Below are 16,073 nucleotides of genomic sequence, written 5' to 3'. Positions count from 1 at the left end.
GAGAAAACAGGTTCAAAGAAGCCAAGGGATCCACCCAAGGCCACAAAGGCAATAATCAGGGAAGTCAGCAATTAAGCCCATCTGCCTTTTTCTCCATGGCACAGATAAATCCCATCTCCTTCGCTGCCTTCTCTTTCTTTCTCTGGGCTCTCAGACATGGAAATGTTTTCCATTAATGAGTTTTCTGTCTCTGCCGACCTCAGGGCTTTCCCTAATCACAGCCACTGGAGTTAATCAAGTAGGCCAAATGTAGCAGGTACTTGGTTTACTGGTGATAAAAATGGTACCAAAGCATCTGTAAGTCAGAAATGGAGGAGGCAGAATTTGGAAACCACCATGATGGCATAGGACACACCACTGGGCCAACAACCTGAGAGAAGAAACAAAGTGTAGGGAGGCTGATAAAGCATTTACAGGTCTTGAAATTTTGAACCTTCACTTCCCTATCATTACTGGCTCCTTTCCCTGAGGCTTCTTATGCATGCAGACTTTGTCTTCACCCTCTCAGCTCAAGTTCCATTAGGAAGTCACAGGTGTATGTGTGTGGCCTGGTACCGTGGGCTCAGCTTACAGAGCACACACTTAGAGTGCAGGTCCCTGCCACCAGGCCACACCAGGGCCTTTACAGGGCTTTGCAGAAGCCAGGGCCCCAGGGCGATAACGAAAGCGACTTTCACAGAGGCAATAAGAACTTGTCCGTCATTGGGGGGAAAAAAAAAGTCAGGCGAACCAACCATACAAAATCCTTTCTGCCAACAGAAATCCAGAGACTCTTTCCCCATCATCAAGAACATGAAATGTAAAGGTGGAGGGTGAGTGAAGGAGGCAAGCCTCTGAGAAGGCAACAGGAGGTCCTAAAGCTGAAAGCCCTGCGTATTTCAGTAATACCAGGTTTTGCTTCAGTTCAGTTAGTTCCCTACATCAATAGCCTATTGGCGTGCTCCTCTAGCTGACATGCTGATAATTAAGTAGCAGTGCTAAGCACGACAGGGGTCTCCCATGAGACTGTATCTATCAATTTCAGTATATGATGGTAAGAACTATCCCAGGAAAACTTGCCATTACCCTAACATTTTTCCTAGTACTTTCTGTTCACTTTGGAAATTCAAGTTAGTCAGGATCCTATATCCTGAGGAAACAAGAAGCAGAACCATTATGCCAAGGAAAAGATCCATTAGGAATACAAGAATGGAGACATTTTCTAAAACATGGGTCTCTTTTACATTCATATCTCAACTCCACACCCAACCCACCCTTCTAAACTCAGCTTCTTGATGCTGGGGCTGGGACTCTGCAAACATATTTCTTTGTTATCTGGGTGTTAGACTCTGCCTGTAGGGGATGCTAGAGGAAGCCTGTAAGGCTGGAGGCAGAAGAGGGTGGCGGCAGCAGTTGGTTCCGGTAGCCCACCTCCTGAGACATGCCAGCTCCAGCGAGAGGGAGGTCAGAGTTCCTGCTCCTTGAGGTCTTCCTTTAGCTTCTAGGTTGTGATAAACCCAATGTGATAATCCTAACTTCTTCCTTTTGCTCTCTCAACTCTAGGCATGGTAGCTGCTTCCTATGTTCCCATTTACTTTTTCTGTCCTTCAGTATGTGTAATTTTGATTTATTAAATTCTCTTTTAAAATAACTCATGTAAAATAAAATAAAATAACTCATGTAGTTTCTATTTTGTTGACCAGAATCTGAGCAATTCAGCATGTCTGAGAGTCGCTTCATTTATGACAGTGGTTAAAAGAGCAGACTTTGAAATTAATCACATCTGGGGCAGAATCCCCACTCCTGCTACCCAGCAGCTGGCTAACTTTGAAGAACTTACTTCCCCTCTCTAGGTCTCATTTTTCTCAATCACTTTCATTTATTTAACTTTTACTGTGCACCTACTAAGTGCTACGCACTGTGCTGGCGGCAGGGAGTCAATAGTGTACAAATAATTCCCTGACCTCGGAGATTCCTGTTGTGTGTATCAAATGAGATGATGCACAAGGAGTGTCAGGCACGTGTCATCAGCCTTCCTCTCCATACAGAAGGGCAAAGATGAAGGGTGTCATGGTTAGGGACACGTGTCAACTTGGCCAAGTTGTGGTACCTGTTTATCTGATTGGGCAAGCACTGGCCTGTCTGTTGCAATGAGGACATGTCATAGGATTAGGTCATGATCACGTCAGCTGCATCCACAGCTGATTCCATTTGTAATCAGCCAAAGGGGAGTGTCTTCTGCAATTAGTGATGCTAAATCTAATCATGGGAAGCCTTTTAAGGAGGACTCAGAGGAGACAGATTCCATTCCTGCTTTGGCTGGTGAGCCTCTCCTGCAGAGTTCATCCAGGCCATCCATCGGAGTCGTTGGCTTCGCAGCCTGCCCTGTGGATTTTGGACTCCGCATTCCTGCGGTCACGTGAGACACTTTTATAAATTTTATATTTGCAAGTGTTCCCTGTTGATTCTGTTTCTCTAGAGAACCCTAACTAATACAAAGGGTCTTGAAGAAAAAAAGTGTTCCAACTTCTAGGCCTCCTCAGAAAATGAGGCAAGTATCTTTTTCCTAACAGGGCTAAATGTCTCAGTTATTATAACAACAGAGATTCACTGCATGCCCATCCACTCCTCCTGCTCAGAGCAGAGGAGAAATGGCCTAGGCAGGTGTATTCATTCAGAAAGAAATGGGACTAACCCAGCCCTAGAGAGAGAACACTAGGAGGAGGCATTTCTTTTAAGAAATTCCAAGGAGAAGTATAGTACCTAAACTACTGAGGGGAAAGCAAGAGGAGCAGCATTGCAGGGTTAGGAAGGGTCCAGAAGGATGGAGGTGTGGGAGTGGAAGAAGATACCAGAGGGCATCTCAGGACATCAGTCATGACAGAGCCTCTTTACCATAAGGAATATTCGTATCAAATGAACCTGAACTTTACTTTATGCTTTCTGCAGCAATTCTATACACCTAGGAAGACCAGGGAGGTGATAAGATGGAAAAGAAAGATTCCAGGTTCCATGCAAGCCTGAGTTCAAAGGCCTCAGGCTGTGGGCAAGGAAAAGTTGAAAAGAAATCTAATCTTCACGTTTTGGCATGATCCTTCCCTGGTCTTCTGCTGTCTAGACATCAGGCATATTGTGGCAAGGATGGTCAAAGTTTTCATTAGCAAGAAGGTATTTCTGGAAGACTGCTGTGGTGCTAAATTCTCCAAAACATTATCTACAACACACTGATATCCTAAAAATAAATATGAAACCGCTCACCCTCAATTTTTTATTCATTTTTACATCACTATGACCATCAGAAGTAATACTATAGGAAAACAGTCATGGGAAATTACTATGACCTATTCCACATTTTCACTCTAAGGTCTCTCATTATAAATAATTTATTGTCACTGAAGGAATTTAGAGTTCCATAAAAAGCCTGGACAGTTTTATTCATAAATAAATGCCAACATAAACAATCAAGACAGCTTCAAACTCCAGGATATTGAAATGAACAAATAAATACTGCCTGGCTGATTTATTACAGTTATGTTTATAGTTCAAATGGGAAGATAATTCAATTCCACCTGAAGAGTCATTATATGGTCAAACCCAAGAGAAGTACTTCGGAGAAGGGTTCATATTTCTTAAGTCTTTCCATTTCAAACAAATTATTTCTGTATTTAGGACATCGCCCACCTAATTCCTTTCATGACTTGTAGCATCCTTGAGCAATTAAAATAATACATAAGGTGAAATAAATAGGGGACAAATGCCAAATTCAAAATGACCCAGGGAATACTGAAAAGCTCCCAGAGAGGACTGACGTCTCAGACATAAGGCAAAAATAATTCATTCTGCTCAAGAAAACTTAAATGAGCAATGAGCATGCACCACAGCAAGCACATTACCCAGCAGAGGAGACCAGCTCAACACAGGTTTCCTTTCCAAACAAGCCTCTTGAGAGGAGATGTAAGCAAAAAGGTACCTCCTGGTGAGCTGGAGAAATATCATCTGGCAAAATGCCTTAACTGTGGTACATGGCAGCATTCCCTCTTATTCCCCTGATCACACATTTAGACTGACTGGGGAGAAGAGCCTATTTGGAGTGCATTCTTTAATCTGGCAGATGACATGTCAGAAGTGGCAAGGGCAGAGGTCTTAACCTAGCAGAACAGCCCCAGCGTCCCTACATACCATCCAGGCCGTTGTGATGAGTGTAGTTTCTTTTCCCCAGAATGCTCAGAGATGTGTGATTTGGCGTGGTTAGCATCCGTTTGGTAGCTGGGGTTTGCAGGCTTGGTGTAGATCGAATTACATTAGGTTTCTTCGCAGGATGGATCTCTGACGGGGAGAAAAGGTTTCTTAACTCAGAGCATAGTATTAAAATCTATGTGCACTTACACTGGCTAATAGGCACACATCTTATTTCTTAATGAGCTGAGAGTCAATTTTATGAACCAGCATGTTTTCCCAAGGACTTGCATAATTAATCAACTCAAAGTGCTGTTACCATGGCTTTACTTATCAAAAGTGAGCTGGTTCTGCCCCTGCTGACTGGAGCTCTGAGCCTCATGTCCTGAGTACAAGCAAAAACAGCCACTTCAGAAGGTCACTCACAATGAATTTTATTAAGGGAATAAGGCACCAGACTCTGAGGTATGAATCAAAAGGTTATCTGGAGAGGTGATCTCAAAGAAATTAATCTCTGTGCTGTCAAATCAGGACACGTAGCACATCTGATGTGTAAGTGCTTTGGGCCAAATGAGATTTCTCTTCTGGCTCTTGAGACTAGGGTAAGGACCAGGGTCTATCACTCCCAGCCCAGAACATTTTGATACAGTGAAACCTAAAGCCAAAGTCCAAAAACAACAGTCAGGAAGTAGTATAAGAAAAGCTTTGGCCAAGGATGTACTGCAAAACTACAATGTGAGTGGGGTGTCCGTGTGTTTAAGAGAAGCTTATTGTCAACACAGCCCAAGAACTACCTGTACAAGAGTAGATGGACAATTTCAACACTGTAGGAGTTAGATATGTTTAAGCACCTCAGTCTATTACTAAGAACGGACAACCTCTTCTCTAAAGCCTACCCTGTTCAGGGCCATCACCCAGAACCTGACCGTGCCCAGTTCACCCGTCTTTTTCTCGCTCTCCATTCATGGTGAGGGTCAGCCTATCAGCCCGACTTGCTGAACTTTAAGAAGAGTCCTTAGGACTTCTGTGCCTTGGTCTGGTTGAAATCGTACACTTGCCAAAATTTAGAAGTGGCCCAGGTACTATCCAAAAAATCATGCTGATTATTATAACACATGGCTATGACAGTTTCCAACCTCACCTTTCATTACAACCTTCACTTCACACCCTGTACTTCACCCCAAACAACCTGCTTTCTCTGAACTTTCCAGGTCCTTGGACTCTACAACCTTTGTTCTTCCGCTTCCTTGTATACCACAGCACCCTGAAGTGAGAGAATACCCTTTTCCTATTTTTCCATTTATTCAAATCCTATTTATCCTTCAAGGCTGAGGTCAACTATTACTTTCTTCAGGTAGGCTACCTTAGTACACTTACCAGAAACAGCTACTGCTTCCTCCAAGTGCCCAAAATATAGTACTTTAATTATTTCATAGGATTTAATCCTTTGTTTCAGAGTTCTTACCCCACTAGACAATAAAAATTTTGAGGGCAAGGTACCTCTCATCTTGGTATCCCTCAAACCACTTAGCAGAAACTTGTACACTGTAAATACTCAGGAAAATGTTGTGTAAAAATGTGGCTCTGCAAGGAAACACAGCAAATCGTACCTGATAAGGGGACCACACCAATTTGCCCATAGGAGGTACACACAATTACCCACGGGAAGGCTGGCTAATATACAATGCTACACTCTATTTTTTAATGATCAGAATGTTTCCTGTGCATGGTGGGAAGAGGCTAGGTTCTGCAAAGTAATACAGACAGCAAACTCCAAAGACTTCACCACCACGACCTTGGCCCCTGCCTACAATATTTTTGTGATATTTTGAGGGGATATTAAAAAGTACCTCTTTGGTTCCTGAGAAAAATAGAAGAAATAAGGTAAAGAGTAGCATCAAAGAGGGAGCTGGGAGTTTAGACTTCTGGGATGCTCTGATGAAGACAAGAGAATATACTGAGCTCAAGGCTACATTTTGACTTTTTAAAAGACTGGATGTCTCAAGTCTGAAGACTTCATAACTACAAATCTTTCAGACAGAGCAATAAGGTTCAATTCAACTCTGAGGATATATTTCATTTTTCTGAGAAAATGGAAAAGCAGACAATATTAGAAGCATGCCATTCTTGCCTCCTGGTTTATTAAACACCATTAGTTTGTAAGTAATTTCTCTTAAAACTTTGAAAAAAGAAGTGATTATTGCCTAGTAATCTTCTTTTCATACTATTCTTAATTGGTTTACTTCAATACATAAATGGAAGCATTGTCCTAGGAAACTTCTGAGTTACATTTTTTTAAAAGACAGGTTAAGAATTATTAGTTCAATCTCACAAACCAATCATTATCTTTTGTGGGGGGTGGAGAGGCAAATGAGTTAGAAATAGTAGAAGGATCTAAATCAAATTAAGACTATTCATCCTCTAAATTATAATTGACTGATCCATTTCTCTTTGCTCTTTTCTTACTGTTTATTTCCGCCAGTGCACATTACATTTTTATCTAATAACTAAACAAAATAAAATATCTGTAATGCTGTGTGCATTAGGAGTGTGTATATTTTGGTAATGAAAGATTCTATACTGACGATACATTTGAAGGTATATTATTCCAGTTATTTAGGTTTGAGTTTAGTTTAGGTTATGTTCATTTAGAATGGTCAAATATCCGTAACATACAGAAACTGTTGAGTTTTTTCTCTATTGTTAGAAAATACCCACCTAAGTACCCAATGATACATGCCAAAGGTTTCCTAGTGCTTTTGCTTTTCAGTGGACTTCCAGATAGTTCGGCATGTCTGTCTGCATCTGAGGAGAGAAAGAAACAGGGAGACAACCAATGAGGCTGATTTCTCAACCTACACCACACACCGCAAAAATAAAAGGTGCAAGTGGAAACCGCTTCAAAATATCCAGCAGACTTCTGCATAATTTCTCTTTGGGTCTGAGGAAATCATTGCTAGTTCTGGTTCCAAATTACTGAATGAGGGATTTACCTTGAAAAATCTCATCTTAAAGCCCCAAATAAATGTGGCTAATATACATCTTACGTATACATTTCTTTACTGTGGTGTGCCCATCTGAAAAGCAATGGAAATAGACTGCCTTTCTAGCCACTTTATTTCTGTATCATATAGTAGAAAAATTCCATAAAGTACAAGGTGAAATTCGTCCTAATGTAAGATGAATCCAGTAGGCAGGCCATCCCCAACCTGGATGGAGAGGTCCCCACTGGAAAGCCTTAACCCATGCTGGCAAAACTCAATTCCATTAAATGAATCTCTCACTAGGGTAGTAACGGGCCACTTGGTTTTATCACTGGATTTCTAACCCTCATAAACTTACTATGATGCCAGAAGTGCTGAGATTTAAATGTTTACCTGTTTGCAGACAGAGTATTTGATCCATCAGTCAGAATAGGAAGATACTGTGAGGATGGATATTAGCTCATAAAAGTTCTCATCACACTGTTCATGCCCTACCATAAGACATTTCAGATGAAAAAAAAAAAATAAAGCATACAACACAAACACTCACTGTGCTTTAATTAGCTGTCATTTGGATGGAAAAGAGTAGATATGGAATACAAATGACTCTCTTACCCAAGAGTTAAGTTACAAGAACAGAGTTTGCAGGGACAAGACAAAACATGTATTAAAACATTTTTTTTTTAATTCACAGATACTGTCTTAAGGCTTAACTGAGTAGTTTTAGCAGAAGTGAGTCTACTATGTTTTTTTTCATCTTCAAGTCGTTGACAGATGGGTTTTCTAGTTCTACTAGAGATAAGTCCTAGGCACCCAATTTTTCCTTTCATGGGCTAAGAAACCACATTTCTAGGCACACATACAGGAAATTCCTTTTGATGTCCATAGCAACTCTGAACTTTTAAAATGTACAAGTCGATCTAAAATCATAAATAATTTAAAATAAAAATCAACTTTTTTATGAGTTCTAACCCTCCCTTTCACCAAAGAAACTTTTTTTTTAATAACGAACAGAAGATGGGAAAACAGCATTAAAAAAAAAACACATTAAAAAAATAGACAAAGTATATACTGCAGAAAGCCTCAAATAATAGGGATCTCGGGCGGGCCGCGGTGGCTCAGCGGGCAAAGTGCTTGCCTGCTATGCCGGAGGACCTCGGTTCGATTCCCGGCCCCAGCCCATGTAACAAAAAACGGAAAAACAAAATACAATAAAACAAGAAAATGTTTAAAGATGTTTCCCTTTCTTCCTTCCTTCCTTCCTTCTATCCTTCCTTCCTTCTCTCTGTCTTTCCTTTAAAAAAAAAAAAAAAAAAAAAAATAATAGGGATCTGAATATGTACCCCAAACATTAAGCAAACAATCACAGCTATAAGTGATTGGATTTTTCCCCTCCCATTCAGCAGATTCTCTTTGGGGAAAAAATTAAGCTATGAAGCTTTTTACCTGTTGCTAATTAACAATGAAGATATAGGCAGAAATATTAAAAGCTTTTTCTGGAGAAGTAATCTAAAAAAACATTAACAAGCAACCAAAACTCTGCAAAGATTAAGTGCCTGTTAAATCACTGAGAGGTAATACTAAATAACTCCTTCTTACGATTACTAATTCACCTAAAATGCAAGTTATATTGGGATGAGGACAAGAGAAAACTTTTGTTCTTTCCTATTATCAAAATAAAGCATGAATGAATCACCTGACTTATTTTTTTCATGGTCTTGAACAAAGATAATTGCTGTATACTACTAATAAGATCAGCTTTGTGCTCTTCCACCATCCATGTGGAAGTCCATGTGGTTACAACTGATGGGCTTTGAACAAATGTTCCCATATCGCTATCACCTTGACAAGAATCCACGAATCCATGAAAGGGGTCATCTACACATAGTCAAAGATACTTTATTTTAAATTTTAACTTGCTGCTAATTGTTCCTTATATTAGGAAGATTAATTACATGATGCTCCAAGTGATAATTTACCTTACAGAGAACTGCTGAATGGAAGATGAAAGCTCTTTAAAAGGATCCATATTTCACTCACCCCCTTGACTATGTTTTAAAGAAAGGAGGTGGCAAAAATTGGTCTCAACCATGAATAATTTGGGAAGAAAGGTGTCAAGACAATCTAGCTACTGTTTAACATCAGAAAAATTACCCCTGAATACAAATAGGAAAATATTTTCTGCCCTAAAGGAATTATCATAAACAAAGGATTACCAGTTCCACACTTTAACTAAATGAACCCAACGGTGGGCCATGGTGGCTCAGCAGGCAGAGTTCTTGCCTGCCATGCTGGAGACCCAGGTTCGGTTCCCAGTGTCTGCCCATGCAGGGGTGAGGGGGGTGGGGAGAACCCTGGTTCAATACTAGCCCAAACTGATGAAAAATGTCAGTCCTAGATCCCAAATTATTGAACTAACTCTTTTTAAGCAGAAATGATGAGTATTGTTAAAAGTGCACAGATAAAGAAAGCACACCTGAAAAATGTCCAAAGAATCCAAAAAGAATCAAAATCTGCACAGAGAGAGGGAGAACATATGTATGTCACTCAAATTACTTGACTAAACACAAGGCACATTTCTTTGGCTTTCTACAGGATGATCTATTATTCCCTTGATATAAACTTGGCAAGGCTCTGCTACTTTTATTGTAACTCAAGGCTACTTTCCCGCAATTTCTGGAAAAGATTAGGAGGGAAAATGGAATAGAAGAACCGCAAGAAGCATATACTGAATTAAATTCACAAAAACATCTTACATGGGCTGTCAAGATCGCTGTCAAAATAAAACCATCATAATTTTCTTCTAGGAATTGGAAAAGCACTTCTAAGCAAGACACAAAACCCAGGTACCATAAAATAAAATTGATAAATTCAACTACATTTCAAAAAATCTGCTTGGAAATACATCATTTAAAAAAAATCAAATGGCAAATGAGAAAATATTTGCATTACAAATCACAGACCCAGAGTTAAAGTCCTTAAAAAAATAAAAAGTTCCCAGAAGTCAGTAGTAATATGTCTATATATCTAGTAGCAAACAGACCAGGGGCAAAGCTAGTTGACAGAAAAGTAAATACAAGTGTCTAACAAATATATGCGAAGACTTCTATCTCATGCGAAAAACAAACTAACATTACTTACATGCCATATGTACCCTAGTGAAGATTGACAACACTGCAGGGTTACAGGGGTGACAGCCCCTCTAGATGTGGTGGGTGAGTGTTAACTTGTATCTTTTCTGGAGGACAACTAGATAACAACTATCAAAATTCAAAATGCATCTTCCACTATATAGTCTCTTTAACTAATGGTGTGTCAAAAACTGGATTTCCACCTGGGTCCCTATACCTCACACCATATACAAGAATTAGCTTAAAATGGATCAATGATCTAAATACAAGAAGTAAAACTATAAGAAAAACCTTAAAAGAAAACATGCATAAATCCTAATGACCTTGCATTTGGCAATGGATTCTTAGATTTGACACCAAAAGCACAAAGAATAAAATACATAATTGGATTTCATCAACATTAAAAACTTTTGTGTAAAATTGAGTAGACTGAAATACTAATGATCAATGAAAGGGAGCGGTAAGGGGTATAGAAAAAAAATGGGGGGAATAAAGGTTAAAATATGTTGGGTAAATGGAAATACTAGTGGTCAATGAGAGGGTGGGACAAGGGGTATGGTTTGTATGAGTTTTTCTTCCTATTTCTTTTTCTGGAGTGATGCAACTGTTCTAAAAAATGATCATGGTGATGAATATACTACTATGTGATGATATTGTGATCCATTGATTGTACACCATGTATGGAATGTTTGTACGTAAAGAATGTTCGTGTTTGTATGTTGTTTTGGCTGGTCAATTAAAAACTTTTGTGTAATGAAGCACATTATCATCGAAGTGAAAAGACAACCTATATAATGGGAGAAAACAGTTGCAAATCACCTATCATAGGGGTTAATAGCCAGAATATATAAACAACCCTTAAACTCAACAAGACAACCCAATTAAAAGATGGGCAAAGGAAATTGAACAGGCATTTCTCAAAAAAAAAAAAAATACATAGCCAAGAGCACATGAAAAGATGCCCAATATTATCAGCTATTAGGGAAATGTGAATCAAAACCACAATGACATGCTACATCATACCCACTAGGATGGCTTTTACTAAAAAAAACATGAAAATTACAAGTGTTGAAGATGTGGAAAAACTGGAACCCTCATGCACTATTGGTAGAAATGTAAAATGAAACAGATGTTGTAGAAAGTAGTTTGGTGCTGCCTCAAAAATACAGATTTTTTTTCAGTATACACTCAAAAGAATGGAAAGTAGTGACTCCAACAGATATTTGGACACCAAGTTTCATAGCAACATACTCACAGTAGCCAAAAGGTAGAAACAACTTAAATGTCCATCAACAGGTGGATAAACAAAATGTGGCACATACAATGTAATATTATTCAGCCATTAAAAAGGAATGAAGTTCTGAAACACACAGTGGCATGCTAAGTGAAATATGCCAGACACAAATGGATAAATACTGCATGATCAGACTTATGTGAAATATTTAGAATAAGCAAATTCATAGACAGAAAGTAGATCAGTGATTATCTTCCACGGGGGTAGGTGGGTATGGGGAAATGTTGCTTAAAGAGTACTGAGTTTCCGTTTGGGGTGACAAAGAAGATTTGAAAATAGATAGTGGTGATGATTGCACAACATTGTGAATATAATTATTGATACAGAATGGTATACTTAAAAAGTTAAAATGGTTTTTATGCTATACATGTTTAACCAAGATAATTGAAAAATTAAGTAATTTAAAAGATGCACAGACTAAGTTTGGATAGATACACAAGACACTGATGCCTTTAAAAGGGTAATCCAGGAATGGGAATGGGGATGAGATTTGTATACACCTTTTTACCTGTAGAAAATTTCGATGTATCCATTCAAATACAATTTTTTATTAAACACAAAATCTCTACCAAAAAATACCAAAGTAAACTAGACCAAACTGTTCTCAATGTTTAGAGCTTAACATTTCAGTGTATACAATTTATTATGCACAATAGTAACTTCTGCTGAGAATTCTTGAGAAAAAATTATAAGCAAACATTTCTGTTTAAGAAGATGTCTCAGGCTGATTTCACATATTCAAACAGAAAAAATGGCTCCCAACTGCCTCCCGAAGAACTTCCCACCGGAAAATGTTGCTGTCATCTAAGTCTGGTGCAGAAATCACTTACTCATCTACGCAAGCTACAAATGCAGCAGGAAAAGTCATCTGGATCCACTTCTCTAGGTACCTTAGCTTCTATGTAACGCGGCTAAAACACCTACTTCGATTCAAACTCAGTCACTGAGCAGCCTAATCTTAAATAGTGATAAGCCCGTGTGTTGGGTGATTTGGGCTATCTTTTGTTGACAAAGGTCATCTTGCAATTCCGTGATAAAGTCCAGTGACAATACACATTATAGCTTTTTTACTGGGGTGTGGGAGAGTAATAGGTCGAGGGAGAGAAGAAACAGGATATCAAACTTGATGTTGTGTTAGAGGAATGTGCTATCAGTCTGAAAAGGCTGTCAAGGATATGGTTTTGGTCTACCAGTTCATTTCTGATAAGCATTATCTAGGTGCTTATCATTACTAACACTCAATGTTAGTTATTTGGAGAATGGATATATATTTACATATAATGGCATAATGTATTATAATACAAACTTAGGTATTTGGGAAAATTGATTTAAAAAACCCTTTTTTCATCTGTATCCCATGTACATATTTTTTCATGAATACATTTTTAAAACATGGCGGTCATGCTATATACTTGTTATTTCAGATTCTGAATTCTTTTACCTTTTGAGAAAGAAAATATGTTCCTGCGGTTCAATATTTGTAAAAGTTAAAAGGATTAACAGTCGTGAGTCTCCTTCCCACCTCTTTCCCTCACCACCTCCCAGCTCCCCTTCCCACAGATGTTACTTATGTACTGAGACATTTTATGCATATGCAAAGAATCCCCCTTTTACTATACTGTAGTTCTTAATACAGATTTCCTAATGAAAATAAACAAGAGTATTGCTGTAACCAATTCCCCAAATTTCCACTAAACAGAGCTTTAACTAATAAATCCAGAACAAGGTTATGATCATGTCTTTTCCCCCATCTAACTGAGAATTCAGCTGATTTGCTCCCCACTGCTCCACTCTTATGCAGTGTGTTTTCCCACAGACTCTCCACAACACTGGTTGAGACAGTGCTGCCAAGGGCAGAAGACACAGAAAAGGTCAATCAACTTCTATCATGCATAAAAGAGTATATCTCAGGTTCACATGGAAAACTATTTTCCTTTCCCAACGATATATTCAACTATTCTAAAACAGCTTTTAAAGCCTTTTATCCATCAATGCTTTTAGAATTATAAACTTCCATCTGATCTGAAAACACATTTATATTGCATCATAGTCATCCCCTACTATTTTTCTGGAGGGTGGTATGGGGAGGGTGACAACACTACTTTTGAGAAACCAATGAAAGCTTATAGAACCCTCAATGAGAAAAAAATAAATGCACCTATGGTGGACAGCAGACATGGTTGGCTAGGGTTATCAGATTAGTAACACCTAATTTCACAAACAAGTCAAGATGAAGGAGCTGCTGAAGAGTTTGTAACAAGTCACATGTCAGAAAGGAGAAAATAATGTAACAATCAGAAGATGCTAGGAAAAGAGTTCATTAGTGGTTTGTCCAAAATAACGGCTACTAAAATTTTAAATCTCAAGAGTAAAATTACTCTGAGGCACTGATTCTACACGTAACCTGATAACCAACACAAAATGAAATAAAAAAATAAATATAATCAAAAAAGTTCTTTGAATCTCATCACAACAAATGACTGCTTTTTATTATAATCTGTTTGTAAAAATAAAATACAGATAATTTAATCTTAACTCTTTTTCTTTTCAGCATGGCTCTTCACTTGAGAACAAAAAATTTATATGAGGCAACAGAAAAATATAATTCACTGAAGAATAACCAAATAGAAACAATGTGCAAATGAACTGAGAAATTATCAGAAGCACCATACAAAACAGAAGCTACCTCAGCAGCCAATTTAGTTGGGAATGATTTCTTTTGCACTCACAGACAAAGATGATACTGGATTCCAGACAATTTTAATGGAAGAATTTCATTCATGTTCTTTCTCAGATGTTTATTATTCATTTTATTTATAAATAAATATGTATAAATAAAAGGATATATTTTTAAATCAGGAGAACAATTTAGATGAATGTATTTGGTTTTCTAATTCCTCAAAACGGGTAAGAAAATGATAACAACATAAGACCACAAATTCAGAGATTGCCACCAACTACCACTCCCTTTACAAAGTACTTTTCTTCTTCCTCTTTAAGAGGAAATTTAAAGCCTTTTATGTGTTTTGCTGAAAATTAACTTTAGGAACAAAACTTGTTTTTCAATCATCGTTCCTTTAAAAGCATCTACTCAATGTCTAAGGTTTCCTATCTGTTAAGCCAGAAAGCCAGTTTTCTCATCCCTTAAGGAAGAAAAAGTGACATGCATCTAACATGCCAGCGTGGAACATGATAAAAGTAACAAGACTAGATCAGAGTTAACACACAAATTATGAACACATTTTCGCATGCAAGGTAATAACAGAACAATCCACAATTCACCGGTAGATATGACCTTTGTTCTAACAAAAAAATGAAACACAAGCAAGACTGAATGTGTTGAAAATAATGGTCATGTAAATGTTATGTGGAAATATATATGATACATGATTATGAAATGGAAACTAAATTGAACAAACAGAAAGAATGCTCAACCACACATTCAGACTCTTAACTTGTAAAACCTAAACATGTATTTTCAGAAAATTCACCAAAAAGGACTTTGAAATTCATTTACAATTTGCCAATCTTCTAATAAATAAAGCATCGTCATGAAGCACTGTGAATTTTATGTTGGATGACAAGTGTAAAAAGATTTGTGGGAAGATGAGGTTTACAAAGTCACACAATTCTTGATTGGTGTAAACTGGTAAACTTTACTCAAATAAAGGAATTCATGAAGACTGGACTTCACTCTCTCAATAATGGAGTCTTACTGTAACACCATCCTTAGGGTTTATATGGTAGCCCCATCTCATAGGTAAAAGTGCCTCCTCAATAAGGGCCATTTTGGCAATTCTATCACAAAATCCCACTCAAGCAATCTTTTGCTGAGCACTATTCTCTAATAAAGAATACAGAGATCTCAACTTCTTTTTCAGGTTGGCATGATACAAATGGCAGCAGACAAAACAATGTTAAAAAAATAAACCAAATAAAAGGCTGTACACAAGAACTTATGTTTATTGCAAACAAAAAAAAAAAGAGAGAAAAAAAAGGAAAAGATAGAAAATGGTCAGAAGCACAACACATAAGGTTAAGAATTTAAAAGCATCTTACATTCTGCCCTAATGGCAGCATAATTAATAGGAACAAACGGTCGTCTTGCTGCCTGCCGCAGCCGGAGGGTATTTTTGCAGACCTGACGAGCAAATTTTGTGAAATATGTAGTGTGGAGGAAGAAGGCCTGACGGGTCTTCACTGCAGACTTCGGACTCCCAGTGTTTCGGACGGGCATGCCCTGCATGGCCTGGCGCGACATGTGACTTCTGACACGGGGATCCTGCAAAATCGGAAATCAGCGAAGATTTAAAGAATAAAACTTAGCAAAACAGTACTATTTGCATCATGCTCAGAAACAGCACAATTTAACAGTATAATTTAAAAATTTTCCACTGAAGTGTCTACCCCCAATATTAGATAATTGTATGCTCCTTTTGGGAAGAAGGTGGAGGAGAAAGACGGGAGCTGAATGGGGTGCAGGGTATAATTCTATACTTTTTCTGGGGG

At 38.1% G+C, this 16,073-nt stretch overlaps 1 protein-coding gene across 6 annotated transcripts in view; it reads right to left on the bottom strand.

The window, feature by feature from the left end:
* The window catches only part of MTA3 (metastasis associated 1 family member 3), a 218,975-nt gene that overhangs the window by 15,401 nt on the left and 187,501 nt on the right, over positions 1–16,073 (bottom strand). For all 6 annotated transcript variants that reach the window (XM_077134094.1, XM_077134089.1, XM_077134090.1 and 3 more), the window contains 3 exons: positions 15,624–15,846; positions 6,874–6,960; positions 4,159–4,305 (listed from right to left, as the gene is read on the bottom strand). In XM_077134094.1, coding sequence (XP_076990209.1) covers positions 4,159–4,305; positions 6,874–6,960; positions 15,624–15,846 — 457 coding nt within the window. The remainder of the gene's footprint in view (positions 1–4,158; positions 4,306–6,873; positions 6,961–15,623; positions 15,847–16,073) is intronic.

This window comes from Tamandua tetradactyla, chromosome 17, assembly GCF_023851605.1.
Source record: "Tamandua tetradactyla isolate mTamTet1 chromosome 17, mTamTet1.pri, whole genome shotgun sequence".
Lineage (NCBI taxonomy): Eukaryota > Metazoa > Chordata > Mammalia > Pilosa > Myrmecophagidae > Tamandua > Tamandua tetradactyla.
The sequence above is the reverse complement of the archived record's forward strand: the minus strand, read 5'-3'. Positions and strand labels throughout refer to the sequence as shown.